Source organism: Acomys russatus, chromosome 28, assembly GCF_903995435.1.
Source record: "Acomys russatus chromosome 28, mAcoRus1.1, whole genome shotgun sequence".
NCBI classification, from domain to species: domain Eukaryota; kingdom Metazoa; phylum Chordata; class Mammalia; order Rodentia; family Muridae; genus Acomys; species Acomys russatus.
The window spans coordinates 16,195,639-16,216,183 of NC_067164.1; the positions used below are offsets into that span (position 1 = coordinate 16,195,639).

At 36.5% G+C, this 20,545-nt stretch overlaps 1 protein-coding gene across 6 annotated transcripts in view; it reads right to left on the reverse strand.

Moving 5' to 3' along the window:
* The window catches only part of Ankrd17 (ankyrin repeat domain 17), a 148,533-nt gene that overhangs the window by 103,268 nt on the left and 24,720 nt on the right, over window positions 1-20,545 (reverse strand). The window contains exon 1 of one of the 6 annotated variants that reach the window (XM_051170268.1): window positions 15,911-16,799. The exons of the other annotated variants lie outside the window; for them this stretch is intronic. Within the exon in view, the coding sequence (XP_051026225.1) occupies window positions 15,911-15,964 (54 nt within the window). The 5' untranslated portion in view covers window positions 15,965-16,799. Of the gene's footprint in view, window positions 1-15,910; window positions 16,800-20,545 lie in introns of those variants that run through there. 6 annotated transcript variants of the gene reach the window in all.

Below are 20,545 nucleotides of genomic sequence, written 5' to 3' on the forward strand. Positions count from 1 at the left end.
AACTTCAGTTAGCTGCTAGTCCCTGTACAGCTTACGTAAACATGCGCTCTACACCATTCTCCCACTTTTTGTTTGTTAAGCTGTACAACAGGACAACTTCAACAAATCCACGTTTTGACAATGACCTACTTTTGCAGCAACTTTGGAGTATGTCTCTCTCAGCAATTTCTCAGCTGAGCTCTAGCTATGTTTTAACTCAACTGTTGTATTACCTTTTCCTAGGCATGTTCTTAAATAGTTACACATAACCCAAGCTGCTAAACCCCGCCCCTCCCATTACAATTCCCCGGGCTTACGTTACTAATTTGAAAACTCTTTTATTAGGATAGACCTCCTTCCCCCAAAATAGCCACTGAACAGCAAAAACCCTTTAGTTACAGGAAGCTCTTGATACTTTAGTCGTGTGAAATGCTTCTTGGACAAAGTACTAAACATGGAAGCCACTTTATCTCAAAAAGGAACCTTTTTCTTTTTTTTTTCTGGAAATACAGTGATCACTGATTCTATTACTATCACTGTAAACAATAAATATTAAACTTTAAACTATACACTGACTTCACTGTAGTGGTCAGGAAAAGATAAATGGACAAAAAGGGCAAAGTTCCAAATACCTTAGTTATAAAAACATAGACTTGTGGCTTGAAATGCAGCATTACACCTATTATGAAAGTATGTAAACTGCAAAGTCACAAATAGTAATTCAATGAGGCCTAGAAACTGTGTCGAGTGACCTAAAATAATCATTTTAGGGGCTGAAGATATGGCACAGCAGTTCCAAGCACTTGGTGCACTACAGAAGAAAGTTTCAGTTCCCAGAACCCACATGGCAGCTCACACCAGTCTGTAACTCCAGTTCTAGGGAAGGCAATGCCCTCTTTTGGTCTCTGTGGACACTTACATACAGGAAGCAAAACACACATACATATAAAAAATAGTAATTTTAAAAAGCAACTAATATTAAAAGTAGTAACAACTAAGGATTTTGAATAAAATTGTTTCATAAGACATAGATAGACAATTATTTCTTAGGTACTTTATGAACCGACATTTAAATTTTAGGTTCTAAAATACACATTTAAACAATGAACATGATTGGTGTCTTCTATGTTTGTATTTTCCCCAAGAAACGAATGAAATATTAATAGCTTTGTATAACTGAAGGATTTTGCTATTCCTTGGCTATTTTGGGGGGAGGGAGTATAACCTAATAAAAGGGTTTTCAAATTAGTAACATAAGCCCTAGAAATTGTAATGGTGGTGGGGGAGGAAGAGAAATGTGCAATGAAACAGACTCTTACCATGTAGCCTTGGGTGGCCTGGAGATCCCTATGAAGACCAAACTGGCCTTAAACTAAACAGATCTCCCTACCTCTCCTTCCAAGTGCTGGGATTGAAGGCATGCACTACTCACCATGTTAGGCTTTGAAAGGTACACTATACTTTGCAGAATATTGGGGGTTTTTTGGTTGTGTGTGTGTGTGTGTGTGTGTGTGTGTGTGTGTGTGTGTGTGTGTGTGTGTGTGTGTAGTGTGGTGTGTGTTTTGGTTTTTTGAGACAGGGTTTCTCTGTGTAGCTTTGGCTGTCCTAAACTCACTTTGTAGACCAGGCAGGCCTCAAACTCACAGTGCCTGCCTCTGCCTCCTGAGTGCTGGGATTAAAGGTGAGCACCACCACGCCCGGCCAGAGTATTGTTAATTCACTTGTATTTCTTATACTTTGAAAAAGGTATCTGTGTGTGTGTGTGTGTGTGTGTGTGTGTGTGTGTGTGTGTGTGTGTGTGAGAGAGAGAGAGAGAGAGAGAGAGAGATGTATATGAGAATACACGCCATAACTGGCACAAGTGTAGAGTTTAGATGAAAACTTGATGGAGTTGGTTCTTTCCTTCCACCTTTGTGTGAGCTCCAGATACCAAATTCACATCTCTATCCTGTGTGCCTTTACTTGCTGAGTCATCTTGCCAGCACAGTAATTCTTTATACTATTTTTTTTTCTAGAAAGATGACATTAAAATCATGAAAATCCAGGCTTTAAAAAGTCCATCTATGGAAGTGTAGCATGTCACAGCTTTCCAGTGATGTTACTGTTGTAAATACTGACAGAAAGAAGCAGTAGGTGAACAAAGTTGGAGTCACTGCTTTGTCTTCATCCTAAAAACAAGACTGTTTTTCATCTGTCCTGAGCAAATGTAACATTAGAATACCTCAAAATACAAAAGAACCACTTATTTTATCAAAAGAATCCTCTTAGGTGACTTACACAAATATTGCTCAGCTTAATACGGACATGGGTACTATGAACAAAATAAGTAATTTCTATGTTTGGGGGCTTGTTATCACACTGTTTCTAGCAAAGCGCTTCACATCTCAACCTCATAAATAAAATGCAGCTTAACTTTTAAGTACCACCATTTATTTTTTTACAGGTAAAATATAATACACTCAATTTTTAGAGATCTAGAGCATTTCCCATTTACCCAATGTTCTATTTGTCTGTGGCTTTTCAGAAACAAATACATATTAAGCACTACCCTTTAAGGCAATTTCCTGCCAACGAAATTAACTAGATACATTGGGTGGGCATAGTTCTTGGCTACTAAAAGGAACGGTCTTATGATAGAAAATAGGATTATGGTATTACATCACCATTTATATTCCTAACCATCCAGTTTAATATTGTTAACATTACAGAAAAAATGTCTTATAAAAACGTTTTGTTTGTAAGTTAATTACAAAATATAATTTAAAACAAGAAACGAATTTAAATGGAGGTATCTTGCATAGGTGAATAAACAATGCTACTCCCAAAAGACATGGGTTATTAAGAGACAATCTTAAGTGTCAGGCATGAGATGTCTCCCTACATATTACTGGTCAGAGAGGCTCTCCCCTAATGACACAGGTTGGTTCTCTATGTGTACCCGTGCAAGGGCACCGCATGTACAAAGACGGAGGGAAAGAACAGGGGAGCTCCTCTTCCCTTCACCTCACGGCAGTCTTGTATGTAACTGAGGAACCCATCGCACTGCCCAATTTTTTTATAGAAATTACATGATGTCTACTGCCTCTCAATCCTCCCCTCAAAATATCAATTTTGGGGACTTTTCTCATAAACTTTATACTTACAGTTTCCTCTGTATGATCATCTCAATATTCAAGAATTTGCTCAATTTGTCACTAAGTCCCTATGAGCAACTCTTCTTTGTCACAGTCTAAGCTTTAGACTTACAATAGTACATTGAAGAGTAAATAATACTAATTACTACTGTTTGTATATTGAGACAGTCTCTTGCTTAGCTCCATCTTGTCAGTCTGGCTTTTGGTTGTAGTTCAAGCCAAAAAACAATACTGTAGACCTAGAAGGCAGATTTTGAATATAACTTCACTAAAGACACACAACTTTGAGAAGGCCTTTGGTTGGTGATTCTATGATATTTCCATGTCTCCTGTGGTTTTTTTACCCCATCAAAAAGGTTCTAAGGACAGATGTACATATTATGCATGTAGTGTTGTCACAATAAAAATTTCCATCAATTTACTGTCTTTGACAAAACTAGAAAACAAAAATATTAATTGCTCATTAGCAGTGATTTGCTTGTATTATAATTAAGCACACATTTCATGAGGTTTACATTTTACAGGGATAACTGAAAAATGAAATACTTAAGAGTTTTAGTCTCTATCTGTACTGGTTAGGGAACAAACTGGATACTAATCACAAACTGAAATAAAAACTTTCGTAATTCTTTAAATACTGAAAATGTTTACTGTGACAGACCATGAAATACTGCTTCAGAAAAAAATTTTTATAAGGCACCACCTACTTAAAATTTCTAATCATTTTTTTAAAGAAGCATTTTAAGAAATTCTTTTACAGAGTTTGGAGTAAAATAACTTTAAATCATCCTTGTCCATGAGTTTCACAATATCAGAGGTAAGCAAAACTGGGATTTCCTCCTCCTCCTCCTCTTCTTCTTTTCTTCTTCTTCTTCTTCTCTTTTTTAATTACTAGTACCCAGACCATTCCCTCAAGAGATTCCAATGTAACCAATTTGGGACATGATTTGAACACAAGAAGAATAGTAATAGTAATATGAGGCCAAGATACAAATCAATGATACAATGAAAGGTATGAAACAAAGGAATAATGAGAAATGAAACATAGAAAACAAGATGATTTTTTAAAAATCAAGTTCTAATTACATAAAATGGGAGATAAGAAATGTGCATATAAATGTAGGCAAAATTCAATATGCTTCTAGAATAAAAACCCTTAGCAAGCTATGAATAAAAGTGAACACCTTCAGTAAGATAAAAGAATCAAGAAAACATTAAAGGTGATATATTAAATGGTAAAAAACAGTACTCCCCGCTCTAAGACCAGGGAGAAGGTCCACAGCCAACAATCCTACTCAGTATTTTACTGAAGTTTCTTAGTATAATTTTAAAAAGGGGGAAAAAAAAAGAAAAAGAAAATCAGAAGATATAAAGATGAGTAGGGAGATAAAGACAACATTATTTGTACTTATGCTTAAGTACACATACATACAAAACTTTTACAAAAAAAGATTTTAACAAACAACAGCCATTTATCTAAAAGAAATACACAATACTGAGTAAATAAGTGACTTTTAGCTAGCTTACAAGTTACATGGTCAATATCCACTGTATTCTTATACACAAAGAAGCAGCAAACACTTAGAAAATATAATAATAATCAAGCCAGCTGAAGAGTTTAGCAGATAAAGACACCTGCCACCAAATCTGAAGATCTGAATCCATAACGTAATGGAAGAACAAAACCAACCCCTGCACGTTGTCTTCCGGCCTCTACATGTGCACACTGACACATGCAAGCTCCCATACACCATCCATGTACACACAGCACACAGAGAATAGAAACACAAATTTAATTTTTAAAAAAAGAATTAGCATTTATAACATTAAACACATATGATACTTGTAAGACAAATTTATCAAACTATCTGCAAGGTGTTTATTGTGAAGACTGTACACCAATGTGGAGGAAATGGCTCTGGTTCAAGAAAATGCAGTCAATGTAAGTTCTGTGTTCACCATAAGGGTCAACAGCACACCACAAAGGCACCAGTTTGTCACCTCTATTCAAGAAGCTCTAAATAGTATCAGAAAAAAATCAATTTGTTAATAAACACTTGGATAATATCCTATAGGAACGAATGAAGCTTGGTGGCATGGTATATTTCCATTATTAGGGTCCAAGGACAAAGTGCTTGCTCAGATCTAAGACTGGGAGAAACCTGAGGTTTTCAGACTGTCTATGGACAGAAGCTCTGAACTCTGCACAGATCAAAATTCATCAAATTTCACATTTAGCACTGGTTGTCAGTTAACTTGAAATATGCTTATTGCATATATACTTCTAAACTGTGCTCTTTAACTCTGGTCTTAATTTACTAATATTACTTTTGTTTTTTAGTTTTTATGGAGTACATGTTCTATAAACTACTTTAAATTATTTTGGTCTAATTATAGTCACATAATATAATGACACTTTATATAAATATATAAATACATATATAACTTTTAAATCTAGGGTGAGCCAATGTCCCTATATTTTACAAAATCACCATTTAATCAAAGACGTAACACAAACTATAAAGTATCTTTTTTTTTTTAAAGATTTATTTATATATTACATATACAGTGTTTTCTGCCTGCAAGTAACACCTGCAGGCCAGAAGAGGGCATCAGATCTCACTATAGATGGTTATCAGCCACCATGTGGTTGCTGGGAATTGAATTCAGGACCTTCGGAAGAGCAGCCAGTGCTCTTAACCTCTGAGCCATCTCTCCAGCCCGTTATAAAATATCTTAATGTATAGACTCCCATTACTTTTTCAGAATAGAAAAGGTAGAAGGAAATGCATGAAAGGCTAGACAGAGAAAACTCCAAGGGGAAGGAAGTAAATAAGTACGTTGGCAATGGCAACAGTATTGCTGGCAACGTAGTAAGTGCAAACAGAATAAGGACTGTAACTATAAAGTTATGAGATTTATCAAAAACATATGGTGCTTCTGCAAAACTGAGCTTCAAGTTTTCCTGTCAAAACACACACAAACACACACACACACTTTTTTGGTAAGAAAATGTCCTCTTTACCTGTTACCCAGGCTATGCAGCAGTGAGCCCCAAAGGTCTGCTATTTCTACCTCCAGTGCTGGAGTCATAAGACTCATCTGTCCCATCTTGCCCAGCTATTTTACTTAGGTGCTAGCACCCTCCAAACTCAGGCGTTTGGGCTTGTGCAAGAAGCACTTTCCACCCTAGCTTAGTTTTTTAGTGAATGAAGGACAAATATTACATACTTTATTACCTGAAAATATTTTTACATTTATTTATTTACATATTGGGGGTGGGGTGAGTGCTGTGTGTGGCTCACGCACATGCACATTACCACAATACGAATATAGAGGTGCAGGAATTGGTTCTCTTCTTCCACTGAGTCGTTCTGGGAACTGAATTCTGGTATTTAGACTTGGTAGCAAATGACGCACAAAGTCACTGTGTCAGCCATTTTGCTTGAATTTATGTTGAGGACCCTGCTACTTAAGGTTGCAGTCCTCCCATCCAAATAGCTTTGAGCTCAGCGATAGATGGAGGACTCCCTCTCTCCAGCAGGGCCTCCTGCTCTCTGCCTGACCTCATCTAGATTCCGATGCCTCTAACCACATCAAGTAATGGTCGCCTTTGGTACAGCTCCCTGGTAGCTCTCCCCTCCCTGGGCCTACAGGAAAACATAGGACCCTGCTGTTTAATGTAAATGAAACACACTGTGAACACCTGTCAGACTATCTCCTGGCTGCTTCCCTTTTCCTATATATTCTCCTCACCGCTGGATTAAAGTTGACCTGCCTCTCTGCAGCTGGTCCCAGAAGCTATTTCGTGGTCAAGCTCACAGTGCCCCGCCTCGGCTCCTCCTGCACTAGTAGGCTGGTAGCCAACAGCCCCCAGGGAAGAGGAGATCCTCAAACTTATTTTTCACTTTTAGAAATATATAACCTAAGTAGTTTCTAAGAAAACCAAAAAACTCGTGACTGAATGGAAACAGAAGCTGCATCGTTTCAAGATGCAAAGATAAGAAATTTACAGCCTTCAGGGTAAAAGCTGTTCAAATTTGGGGAAAAGGTTTTATGTCTGTTTCTCTCTCTGGTTTTTCAAGACAGGGTTTCTGTGTGGCTATGGCTTTCCTTGAACTCAGAAACCTGACTCCCGTTAAAGGTATGCACTATCACTGTACTCTTGTCTCCTTTACTTCCTGAAATGTGTGATCAAACAACTTACAAATCATCTCTAATTATTCATAAATGACATCTTATTGAAGTTATAAAATCATTTCAGTTTTCAATGTGTCTCATAGTATAACATGATTGGTACTTCATATTCTTTTACAACAAAAATAAGTTTCTAGGTGCTTGAGTGACAGCTCAGCAGTTCAGAGCCCTCGCTATTCTAGAGGTCCTGGGTTCCGTTCCCCACAGGCACACTGGTGGCAGACAACCATCTCTGACTACAATCCCAGGGGATCTGACATCCTCTTCAGAAAGTCCATGGGCACTAGGCCTACATGATGTGTATTCACACATGTAGGCACTCAAACACACACATAATAATTTAAATAGAAACTCCTAAAAGAAGAACAAACGGTTTTCCTAACTGCAGTCTGTCCTCACTACTTCATCCTAGCCTTCAGATTCCTCACTTCTAAGAATCCATGACAAAGCTAGGACTCATATTTAAGGCACCAGCTTTCCTCCACTTCCTAAATTTTGCTATATCGTAGGGAACACTGATCCATAAGGGATCATCAAAACAGAATAGAAGTTTAGATTATGCACTGAATTAATAAATTCAATAAAATGGTAAGGCTACATTTGAATGAAACTTACTTTAAGTCTACAATATAGATACTAGTTTGATATACAAGCAAGCTGGTAGTTATTCAAGCGTGATCACTGGGATCTTCTGTGAAGGAAGCATCTACCTCTTCACAGACACCCAAGACTGTCTCCAGAAGCAGTAGGTCTGGAGATGGTCTCAGTTAGTGGCCTTCTTACACAGTGCACAAAGTGCAGCAGACTTGTAGCACTACACAAAACATGGCATGTTAACACGACATGACACAAGAGACACACTCAGACACACACACACACACAAACACACAGACACCCCTCTTTGTAATACTAAGGTGGTGGCTATTTGCCTACTCATCATGCAGATCATTCACTAACACAAAAGTAATGGACCCTCAGTTTGCTGAATACTACAAATGAAGACCACCCTCCAAATCTACAGTAAGTAGCTACAAGTAGATGTATTTCCTACCATTAACACAGATATGAGGGTAGAGAAAACAAAACTAGTTTCTTTTGCAAAACACTAAAAAACATTTAACTGTTTTTGTTTCTCTCTCTCATTCACCTGTTTATTTAGTCAACATTTCTCTTGAAGTCCAGGTTGGCCGAACTCTGTGGCTATCTTATCCTATCCTGGAGACATACACTCCACCAAGGATTACAGGTGTGCCGCCACTATGCCCCACCAATTTCAACCTTTTCAACCATTTGTGTATTATCTTTTTAAAGTTCTATATAATAAAACTGGAAGCATTTCCTGCTGAATGTGTATTATAGTGACCTCAAGAAAAACCTGCAGACGACAACAGAACAAAAGGCACTTCTAAAAAACACGGATTCCATTTTAAGGATTTTTCAAATCAGATTTATTTAGTTGGTAGACATTCTCTTAAATATGAGTAAAACCAGAATGTCATTTCAAGAAAGACTACTCACATTCTTTGTTGTAAATTATTAAGTCCAGACTTCAGGCAACATTAGATTTTGGAAAATCTATTGGATACCATATCATAACACAAGTGAAGAGATCAGAAGACAAAGATGGAGTGGGTTCAAATTCCGACTGTCAGGTTTGGTAGTCATTTGCCTTTATCAGCTGAGTTATCTCCTCGGACCTTTTTTTTTTTTAAATTGTAGAATTTAAATAAAAACTACCAACAACCCCCATCGAACCCAGTTCTAGATGACTGGTATGCTATAAAAATGTGTGCTTTTAACATATTCAGAGTACACCAGTTTAAGATACTTCACAAAATGCAAGGATAATTCCTCAGATCATATGCTAAACAAACGACTGGTACTTGTTACCAACCCTAACAACCTGGTTTTTATCCCTAGAACCCAAATGGAAGAGAGAACAGAGTCCTGCATGCTGTCGTATGGTCTCCGCTTACTAATTCGAGGGACCAAACACATAAACATAAGCTCACACATGGTAAATGTAAAACACATTGAAAACAAAACAAACCACCACCTGTACCGGTTCTGAGAGGTATAAAGAAGAATGGGCACAATTACCTGAGCTATGAACATGCTTTCCAAACCTATTATCACTGTGCACCTGAGTTTCTTCTGGGACTTCTCCACAACAATGTATTATTCATTGAATATAAAGGCAAGTGACAGTTTAACTATCTTCTATTACATCAGACTTGAGAACTACGTGCAGAAATATAAAGCACTAACACTCTTCTCTGTAGTTCCTTTTGAAAAGTAGCTTAGCTTTAAATATATGTAAGCTAATAAGTAATACCTAGTACTTAAATAAATGTTAAAAGTTTTTCTGAACTTTAATTTCCAGTAATACAAAAACTGACTATTTCTAATACTACAAATATTGACAGATATAACTCATAATAAAAAACTCTTCTGCAGTTGGGAGTGGTGGCACACACCTTTAATCCCAGCACTCAGGAGGCAGAGGCAGGAGGATTGCTGTGAGTTCGAGGCCAGCTTTGTCTACAAAACAAGTCCAGGACAGCCAAGGCTACATAGAGAAATCCTGTCTCTTAAAAAACAAACAAACAAACAAAAAAACAAAAACAAAAAACAAAACAAAACAAAGCAAAAACCACACCTCTTTTGCACCCTTAACTTTTAAGCAGTTTAAATGCTAAGAAAATAAAGATTATGTGAATACTCTCTCAGGTTCAAGTTTTCATCTGTCAATTGGAGGACGACAGCATAAACATGGTACCTGAAGGTTACCACTACTTGAAAAGAAGATCTAACAAATGTCAACTGTATTTGTCACTGTGATCCATGTTTATATAACCTTATTATTCCTTTTATGACATAGGTCCCTACTTAATCACAGAATCATTTAGATTCACTAGAGGAATAAACATCTTATGAAGTACTTGGCATTTTATTCCCCTTTGATAACAACTTAAATATTCAATAAATAGCTGCTAATAGGGCTGATTACATTACTAATATACACAAACTAGTCACAGCCCCTAACCAATTAGTAGGTATCTAGTTTCAGCTGAAAACCAATTTTTATTCATCAATATTCAACCAATCACTAATAAAACCAGAAGTCATCATTTTCACAAGGCTCCACACTAAAGCCAATAATAAAGCAGAACTCTTATGCTCATCAACTTAGCAATCAATGATCAAGTTTATTCCATATCAAAATGAGCTCCTCAGTGAATTTCCCAACTATGTAGAACGGTTTCAAAGTTGTTGCATGCATGCAAATACTGCATTATACAGATGATTCTAACCCATTTGCACACAATGTACTGACCACTAGATTACAAAGCATCAATGTGGGATTAGAGACTCACTGCAAAGCCTCATCTGAATCTCATAGGCTCCTATGAAAGTAATTATATTTATTTGCATGTTTCTACCATTGTGTAACTGCCTGGAGCTTCTATGAGCCATTACAGTGTCTCTAAAATGTTAAAGGGATTACTACCATAAACTTAACCTGTTAGAGATTTACTCCTCTCCCAAAGCTGATATCAAAGTAATGTGGCAACATCTGCCCACCATCCCAAGACAAACTAGCCTAAAAACATTATCTATACTGCAAAAACTAGCCTAAAGAACATGTATGTGTAGTATATGTAAGCATATATACATGAGGTATATATGTACATATACAGTTTCAAATGACAAGACTATAAAAATAAAAGCAGCATAACATATTGACAGTCCCACACTCACAAATACAGATACATACATACATATATACATACATACATGCACATATAAAACAAACATCTAAAAATGCTATAATGAAATCCAAACAATGAAAAGTTAAAAATGACAATTGAAGGAAGAATGGTGGCACTACATTTAGAAGGCACAGGTACATTAGAGGCAGAGGAGAACTCTGAGTTCAAAGCCATCGAGGACTATTACATAGTGAGATGACTATCTCCCACCCAGAAGACTGTCAACATGTACAGGTAAAGAGTAATCAAACTATGAAAAATTAAGAACAATATATGTCAACTTCTTAAAGATACTTCTGAAAATAGGCCTCAAATTATTTAGACATAAACAATGAAGAATGTTAGTAAACAAATATAGATCCATACAGATTTTAGCCTTTTAAAATACTAATGGCAAACATTTCTTCCTCTGTACTCTTCAAATTTAACCTTGTGAAAAAAAATAAGCTGGGCCAACTACTGAATTTCAAGCATCCATTAAGTACACAGCACGTACTTAAAAACTCAAAAATGAGTATAAGATATCAACTCATCCAACATGCCTCTTAATTATAACCTTTCACTGACACTGCCAAAATAATGTGCATACTTAGTTTACCTTATATCCTACACACCAATTTATATGTGTGACCTAAGGGTTACTCCATCCAGTTCTTTCTAGTAGTAACTGCCACTATATTGACATATACACCATGAAATTTAATGGAATACTACATGAATGATGTATGCTAAATATGCTGGTATGTTTTATAATAAAAAAGCCAATCCCCGGGAAAAGAGACTACTTACACAGGTGATATAAAACCACGACCAAACCAATGGTAAACAGCAAACAGGCACTCCGTACTTGAACTACACATGGAACGACTTCCTAAAACTGAAACTGCTCTACGGCTCTTTTAATCTTACTTTAAAAAGCAAACAAAAATCCTAGGACATCAATCAGGGTAAGATTATACATTAAAGCAGGTTATATGATAAACTTGTTTATACTTAGTTTCAATATTATACTTATTTCAGTTTCAACTTTAAAGAGTACAGTCAAATACTCAAGCTTTAACCTGATAAACAGTGACTGTAACATCAAGCATAATCTATAATCCTAGCTCTACCTCACAAAGAAATACAAAAGAATTATACTCAATACTAGTAACATTTCTATTATTATAAATGTTTTTCAAAAGAAAACATTAAAACCAAAGAGTATACGTTAAAGGATTTGGAATTTAAAGGTCTGTGATTTCCTGTATTTCATGTTGTCACATACAAAATCTATATATAAACCTCAAGTCTCTACACACAGCTCTTAGTCACTCAAACTCAGGCTATTCCACACCTCACAGAAAATTGAAGGTTTTTTTCTTCCCACTGATCTTCTGAGAACTGCTGAGACTGGCTGCTACACACAACTGACAGTAAAACCATGACATTCTGAAATTAGAACCATATCTATACAAAACAACAAATATTACATTTAGGAAGTATTTATAGACTGAATGAAAGCCGCATTCAAATTTCTAACAATTTTCTAGTTTCTTGAGCAGTATTAATTCCCTTTACAGAAATGTAAAAGAACAAACAGAAGCATTCTGACTAGTTTGGGGAAAAAATAGTGATTAGTTAAAAACAAATTATTCTTGTTCACCAAACTAGACAGTTGAAAAAACAGTAATATAAATTATAGCCAACCCCTTCTAGTTCTATTATGAATTTCAGAAATGTATTCATTCAAGATCTTAAAGATTTAAAGCGTTAACTATTCTTTCTGTGTGTACATCTACATATACCTGTCCTCACTTCTGTCACAGACAGCATTCTGCCTAAAAATGGGCAAGCTTGGATGCAGGCAGAGTCAATGGCCAAACTGCCAAGGCAGGGTAAGCAAGTCCTCAACAGTTACTGCCTCACAAATATGTCTGTCAAATATATAGGCCCAGAAGGCTGAAGATGATGTTCCAACGTTATAGAGAGCGTTGAGTGACTGTTCAAGCATCCAACTGTCTCTGTCATTTTCTTCATTTTGGAAGCTGCTAACCTGCACTTCCCGTTTACTCAGGTAATTAAATTTTATTCCTTCTCAAGTCTCTGATGGAGGTGAAGACCAGATAGTTTAGTCTTACAATTAAGCTTAGTTGTTAAGGGGTTAAGATGTTTTTAGGTCTAGATAGATACTTTAAGTTAATAGAGATATGATAGATATTGATTTACAGTCAGAATTTTAGACTCACCAACATAGGAAAGAAGCTTTCTTTAAGGTTGCCAAATACAAATAGCCAAAACACTATGAATGTAACATTAATATAATTCCTGACTGTTCTGTGGTTCTTCTTGCTGTATGTAATTTTACGTATGTGTAATAATATATATGTATATGTAAAAAATATAAATAAAAAATTAAAATATGGTTTTAAAAATAAACCACAGGAAAGTTTAAAAATTAAATTTGAAATCAAAACCACAGTACTAAGGATATGTCTATATTTCTGGTTTTAAGTTCTCTCTAACTAAGATTTAATAAGAGAACCTTTAAAATTTACATGACTAAAAGGGTCAAAGTACAAACCTGAAAAAAGTTGATGTTAATTTAACATGAATTAGGTAAAAGGTCCAGAAGTGCCATTCAGTTGGCTTATGTGCAGTGAGACTGACACTGCGGTACAGACACACTGCATTGTTGATCCTCAGCATTTAGAGTACGTTATTTTTAAAAAGAAGCCAAAGTGGGGCATGGTGGTGCACACCTGTAATCCCAGCACTCGGAAAGGCAGGAGCAGGTGAGTTTGAGGCCAGCCTGGTCTACAAAGTGAATCCAGGACAGCCAAGGTGACACAGAGAAACCCTGTCTCAGGAAAACAAAACAAACAAGCCAAAGGTTATTCTTCTAGAAAACTCATTATATACAATTTGTCTACTTACAGTATTAAGATACTTTTTTAAATGGTGCATTTCATTTCAAAGTTTTAAAATATATTCTTTGCGCTTTTATTCTAGCATTGTATCATTCTAAATACTCTCACTTCCGGAAAGTAACTTCTTACTACTTAAAAATTTTTCACATGGATTCTGCCAAACTAAATTATATTCTAATATTTTAAACAGAAAGCTACTCAATACAGTTTAGTGTAACAAGTATAAAGAAACTAAATTAAAATAGGTGGAAAATTAGGACGAACAAAATTGCAGTGATTTTAATAACTGATAACAAATAAATATATGATTCAACATCTAAACCTGTTAATTTAATGGAAATTATGATAAGCAACTGTTATGACAATAGTAAAAAAAAAAATCTGTACCTGGGAGTGTAACTATTCTCAAAGAGGTTTTTCCATCAGAAAATGAAGACTTCTAAAACACTTTATAATCTTAATTTAAATGTCCTAAGAAAATTGTCAAACAGGTTTACCAAAACTCCATGAATCAAATTTCTATAAAATCCAAGCAAACGTTTTAAAAGTACAATTAAAAAGCACCACCAGAGCATTAAAATCTAATTAGGTCTGTTTAAACTGTATTGCCAAAGATGTCACATGATGTCTTGTAATTACTGAAGTCTCTTAATGAATGTATATTCCACTGATTCCAAGTAAATTATTTCACAGCATTGTAAAGTAAACTAACTAATAGTGTCAAAGCTTGGGGGTTGGAAATTAACCACACAATTCACCCTACACAGTAAGGTTTAGGAGGGGGAGGATATTGGCAGGTGTCTGCACGGAGGTAGAAAATACAATGGAATCAGTTTTCATTCTGCAGAGCCCTGAGACTTGCTGCAATGTCAGCTCCAGGAACACACTGAAAGACTCCAGAAAATGCTCATTGATCATGCAGCACTTTATAATGCGCAGAGGCTTTTTTTCTCCTCTTGGCCCCGCCCAGCTTCCCTTTGCAGCAGCTCCCAACCCCTCTCCCCACAATGAAATCTCTCTTTTGAAGACACTGAAATGGTAACAATTATGCTTGCACTACCATAAAGCCCCTATATCCGAATAGCCGGGCTTTTTATTCCTTTTCTTAAAGAGGAAAGAGGAAAAAAGCAGTAACCAACACAGTAAGAGTCCTGCAGCCTCACAGATAAGGATTTGAGATTTAAGTAAATACAATTTTGATAGCATGCTACAACCAAGGCCATAATCAATTACAGTTGCCCTTTGACACCTATTTCCTTGAACCGCTTTCTATTCAAACAGTGTCATTTAAAGCTGATACAATCAGAAAAAAAGTATAATTTAAAATACCCATGAACTTAAATCATAGGAGATTTTCACTGATAGCATTTTAGTATCAGAAGTCAAATTTTAGAGTTTTTTTTTTTTTTAAGATTAAATTCCTAATTTATTTCATAATAAAGTCACATGGAAAATGCAGGACCAGAGTACATCATTTAAATTAAGCAATTAGATTAGCAAGCTAAAATAACCAGCAGTTTTTACAGGTAATTGCAAGCACAGCTTTAGGCTTAGATATGTAAATGAATTCAAAGACATCTGATACTAAATCTACTTCAAGCTGCTTTGCAGACCCCACCTTCTAATGAGTTAATATAAAGGTCACCACCAGCACAAGGCTTTTGATCAAGTCTGAACCCACGCTCCCTTTTTCCCCTACCAAACACATCTACAATTTATAAAGCATGACATTTACACAGTTTAATAATCATGTGAACCAGACTGACACATTCTCACAGGAAATAAGGCTTGTCCGTATCTTGCTTTTATGCTCTGTCTCTCTCTGCTCTCTAATCTATTCATCTGTAAAATAATTCTTGCAGATGAGATTTCTTTGTTCAAATTTCAACTTTCATTTCATTTACAGACCTAATCCTACCTCAAGAATGTCCTCTAGCACATATGCTTCCATCTCAGCCGCTGTCTCCACCATGTTTTATCAAACTGCCATGTTTCTTACTGCACTATGATTAGATCATTGCCAGCAGGAACACTCCTCTGTGTCAGCAAGGGAACAGGAAATGGAATGTTCTATTACATGCCTAAAGCAGCTTAGCTGTTCACCAGCCAGGCATCTACCAAAAGAGCAGGGGGTGACTCACTCTGTATTCTTTAAAGACACAGAGGCTCTATTCCGAAGCAAACTCTGTCAAGTAAATTCAATAGATAAACTCTCTTATTTTACCATTACAAATTATAAAATCCCAATTTTCCTAAAAGAGTATGTGTATTTTTAAGCTACTTAACACATTGATTTCCTGACTAAACAAAAGATGTTCCATTTAGTAAAGGCTTACAGTGAGATTAATTGCTGTACTAAAGATGCAGAGGGGCGGCATGATAATGCCAAGTTAAGAATTAAGAGAAATCAAGCAAATGGACTGTAAAATACACCTAACTACTGTGGCTGACTTAGAAGTTTTAGAATTATCTTTTTTCTTTTTCTTTTCTTTCTTTCTGTTTGGTTGTTTGTTTTGTTTTTCAAGACAGGGTTTCTGTGTAGCCTTGGCTGTCCTAGACTCACTTTGTAGACCAGGCTGGCCTCAAACTCTGGGATTAAAGGTATGCGCCACCACGCCTGGCTAAGAATTATCTTAATGCACACTTTTTAAATGGTCAACTGTTTTCCTATAAATTCATCTGTTTGTAAAATCCTTTATGTACAAAATGAACAGCTATTATGTACTGCAGAATATTATTTTCTGGTAATACCTTTATTGTCATTTATTAACTACAACAGTGTAGGATTTTTCTATTAATATAAATAAATGTTGTTAAGACACCTGACATAACTACTGTGTTATCAGTTAAGTATTTTAGGGGTAGCCAATATAAGGTTTCTTCCTAACAATCAGATGAAGTGAGATAAAGTACCTACTGTATAGTATTTGCACTATATGTAGGAGTTTTGTTTTGTGATTTAGAAAACAAAAACGTGTTATTTAGGCCTCATAATAACCCAGCTATGTGACACTAACTTAATAGTACTAGTAAGTATTGTGGGTTTACTATATGCTATTAAATGCTATTATTATACCACTTTAAAGATGTGGAAAGCAAGGCAGGGAATACAAGCTGCTTGTCTGATCGTTCCTAGCTAAACTATTTGGTTGAGGAACTAAAACTGGTGAATCTAGGCAGTTGCCTCTGGATTTTATTCTCAGAATCGTCTTCTACAGTCTTTCTCTCGGCAATATTATTTACATTTCATGGGTAAGGAAACAATGTCTCAGGTTGGGCACAGAGTTACATAACAAGCCAAAGGTACACTCAGCCTAGAATTACGGGAGTATGTGAAGCTATTGGCAAACAGTAGTATGCCCTTGGCCCACATGTAGCATCCACATGTACGTATGACAATGCTTACTTGGCAGCTTCTCCAAATACTCTCCCTGGTGAAACCTAGCACAAAGTAAACCCAGCAATCTGAATTTTATTACCTCCTACCTTCAAGTTCAACTATCTTTAAGCTTCAAACAAACTTTATCTTTAGACCAAAGAGCAAACTTTCTCTTCCTCAGAACTTCAGTAAAAATAAAGACAGGATTAAATTCAAGAACTCAGAGGTTAGAGCATTCATTCTTTTTTTCTCTTAAGCCTAGAAAAGACATCTCAATTTTTCTTTTTGAAAAATATAGGTCCCAGTGTTGTTTTGATTTGCATTTCTCTGATGACTAACGAGGACAAGCATTTCTTTAAGTGTTTCTCAGCCATTTGATATTTCTCTGTTGAGAATTCTCTGTTTAGTTCCAAGCCCCATTTCGCAATTGGGTTGTTTGGTTTTGTGGTGTTTAATTTCTTGAGTTCTTTATATATTTTGGATATTAGACCTTTGTCAGATGTAGGGTTGGTGAAGATCTTTTCCCAGTCTGTAGGCTGTCATTTTGTTCTACTGACAGTGTCTCCTGCCTTACAGAAGCTTCTCAGCCTCATGAGGTCCCATTTATTAATTGTTGACATTAAGGCCTGGGCTGTTGGTGTACTGTTCAGGAAGTTGTTTCCTGTGCCCATGTGTCCCAGGCTCTTCCCCACTTTTTCCTCTAACTGAATTAAAGTCTCTGGTTTTAAGTTGAGGTCTTTAATCCACTTGGACTTGAGTTTTGTGCATGGTGACAAATAAGGGTCTAATTGCATTTTCCTACATGTAGACATCCAGTTAGACCAGCACCATTTGTTGAAGATGCTATCATTTTTCCATTGAACAGATTTGGCTTCTTTGTCAAAAATCAAGTGAGCAAATGTGTGTGGATTCATCTCTGGGTCTTCAATTCGATTCCATTTATCCACCAGCCATCTTACACCCATCAGAATGGCTAAGATCAAAAACTCAAATGACACATGTTGGCGAGGATGTGGAGAGAGAGGAACACTCCTTCATTGCTGGTGGGAATGCAAACTAGTACAACCACTTTGGAAAGCTATCTGGCGCTTTCTCAGAAAAATGGGAATGAGGCTTCCTCAAGACCCAGCTATCCCACTCCTCGGAATATACCCAGAAAATGCCCTACCACACAACAGGGACATATGCTCAACCACGTTCATAGCTGCTTTATACATAATACCCAGAACATGGAAACAGCCTAAGTGTCTCTCAGTAGAAGAATGGACTACGAAACTGTGGTACATTTGCACTATGGAATACTACTCAGCTATTAAAAACGAGGAATTCCCGAAATTTGTGGACAAATGGATTGATCTAGAAATTATCATAATGAGTGAGTTCACCCAGAAGCAAAAAGAGACAAAAGGTATATACTCACTTATATCAAAACACCAGTCTAAAGGATACGTACCATGAAAAACTTTACTTACCAAGAAAGTGGGTCAGAGGAGAGGACATCCTATTGAGACTTTAGGCGAGGGTAGCATGGAAGAATGGGGAAATAGTAGGACCCACAGGGTCCTGGAAACCTACAAGAAGAACTTTATGACAGGCAGATCTGGGTCCTGGGGTTCTCCTCAAACTAAGGCACCAGCCAAGGAGAATATAGGCAGAAAGCTTCGAACCCCTACCAGGACCTAGCCAACGAACATGATATTCTCCACCGTTAAGTGGAGAGTGTGATCTGACTCTACACAAACTCTGGTGTCCCTTTTCTGACCATGTCCCCTGGATGGGGAGGCCTGGCGCCATTCAGAGGAAGGACAGCAAGTTACCAAGAAGAGACTCGATATTCTAAGAGCATATATAGGGGGAGGAGGTCTCCCTCAATCACAGACATAGGGGAGGGGAGAAGGGGGGAAGTGGGACGGAGGGAAGAATGGGAGGAAACAGGGGAAGGGCTAACAATCGAGATGTAATGAATAAATTAATAAAGTAAAATAAAAAATTTAAAAAATTAAAAAAAGAAAAAAGAAAAAGAAAAATATAGGTCCCTCCAAAACTCAAACCAAATATGCTCACTGGCACGAGCAAGGTCACTCAGTGGGTAAAGGGCTTGCTGCACACGGCTAAGCCTGGAACCCACATAAAGACTGAAGGAGAGAAATCAACTGCACAAAATTCAGTATGAATAGAATACACATTTAAAATGTACTTTGATGTTTTGTTAACATCAAAACAGAGATTTTTTTCCATTAACTTCCCTCTCTATGCCATACTGCTAATATAATGACTTGATGTTAAAGCAAGGAAAATACTATGAAAGGAGATGCATAAATTTCTGTCTTAAACCAGGCATGGTAGCACCCGCCTTTAATCCCAGCACTGGGAGGCTGGCAGATCGCTGAGTTTAAGGCCAGCCTGGTCTACAAAGCAAGTCCAAGACAGTCTGGAAGAAACCCTGTCTCGGGGATGGGGGACAGGGGGAGAATATATATATATACACACACAGACACACACACATATATACATATATATATACATTGTCATATACATATATATTGTCTTAAGATTGATAACTTTTTAATAGTGCATCACCTTCAGCTCAACAGCACTTTAGGAGGAGGGGGTTGGACCTCTTGTCAGTTGTACAGAACAGATTTCAATGAGACCATTTCTCCCTAATAGCACAGATAGGAAATAGTAATAGATGCTTACTAAGTATCTAGGCCCAGGACTGGTTTCCTAAGCAAGAAAAAGAGGAAAATTAGACAGTAACACAAATGTGCTAATAAGCCAGAGCACCATTTTGCATATTGATATCTTTCCCTAAATTTTATGTTTATTTTTGGTGATGGCAATCAAACCTAGTAAGATTTCAAAATCTCCATTTTCAGACAAAAGGACAATGTAAAGATGTCACCCACAGAAAAACATACTAAGAAAAAAAAATTACTTCTCAAAATATATTTATGGTTTTCCCCTACATTAAAAGTACAGTGTAGCATACATATTTTAAAAAGAAACAACTCAATTGCACAATAGCCTAGCCAAGCATAAGTAAAAGACCATAAAGACTTAAAAAGTAACTTAATGAAAATGCTTATGAAATACGGCAAGATGTCTGAAAGGACACTTTAAAAAACATCAATGCATATCTATGTTTTACCTCCTATTTCACCTACCCTAGTT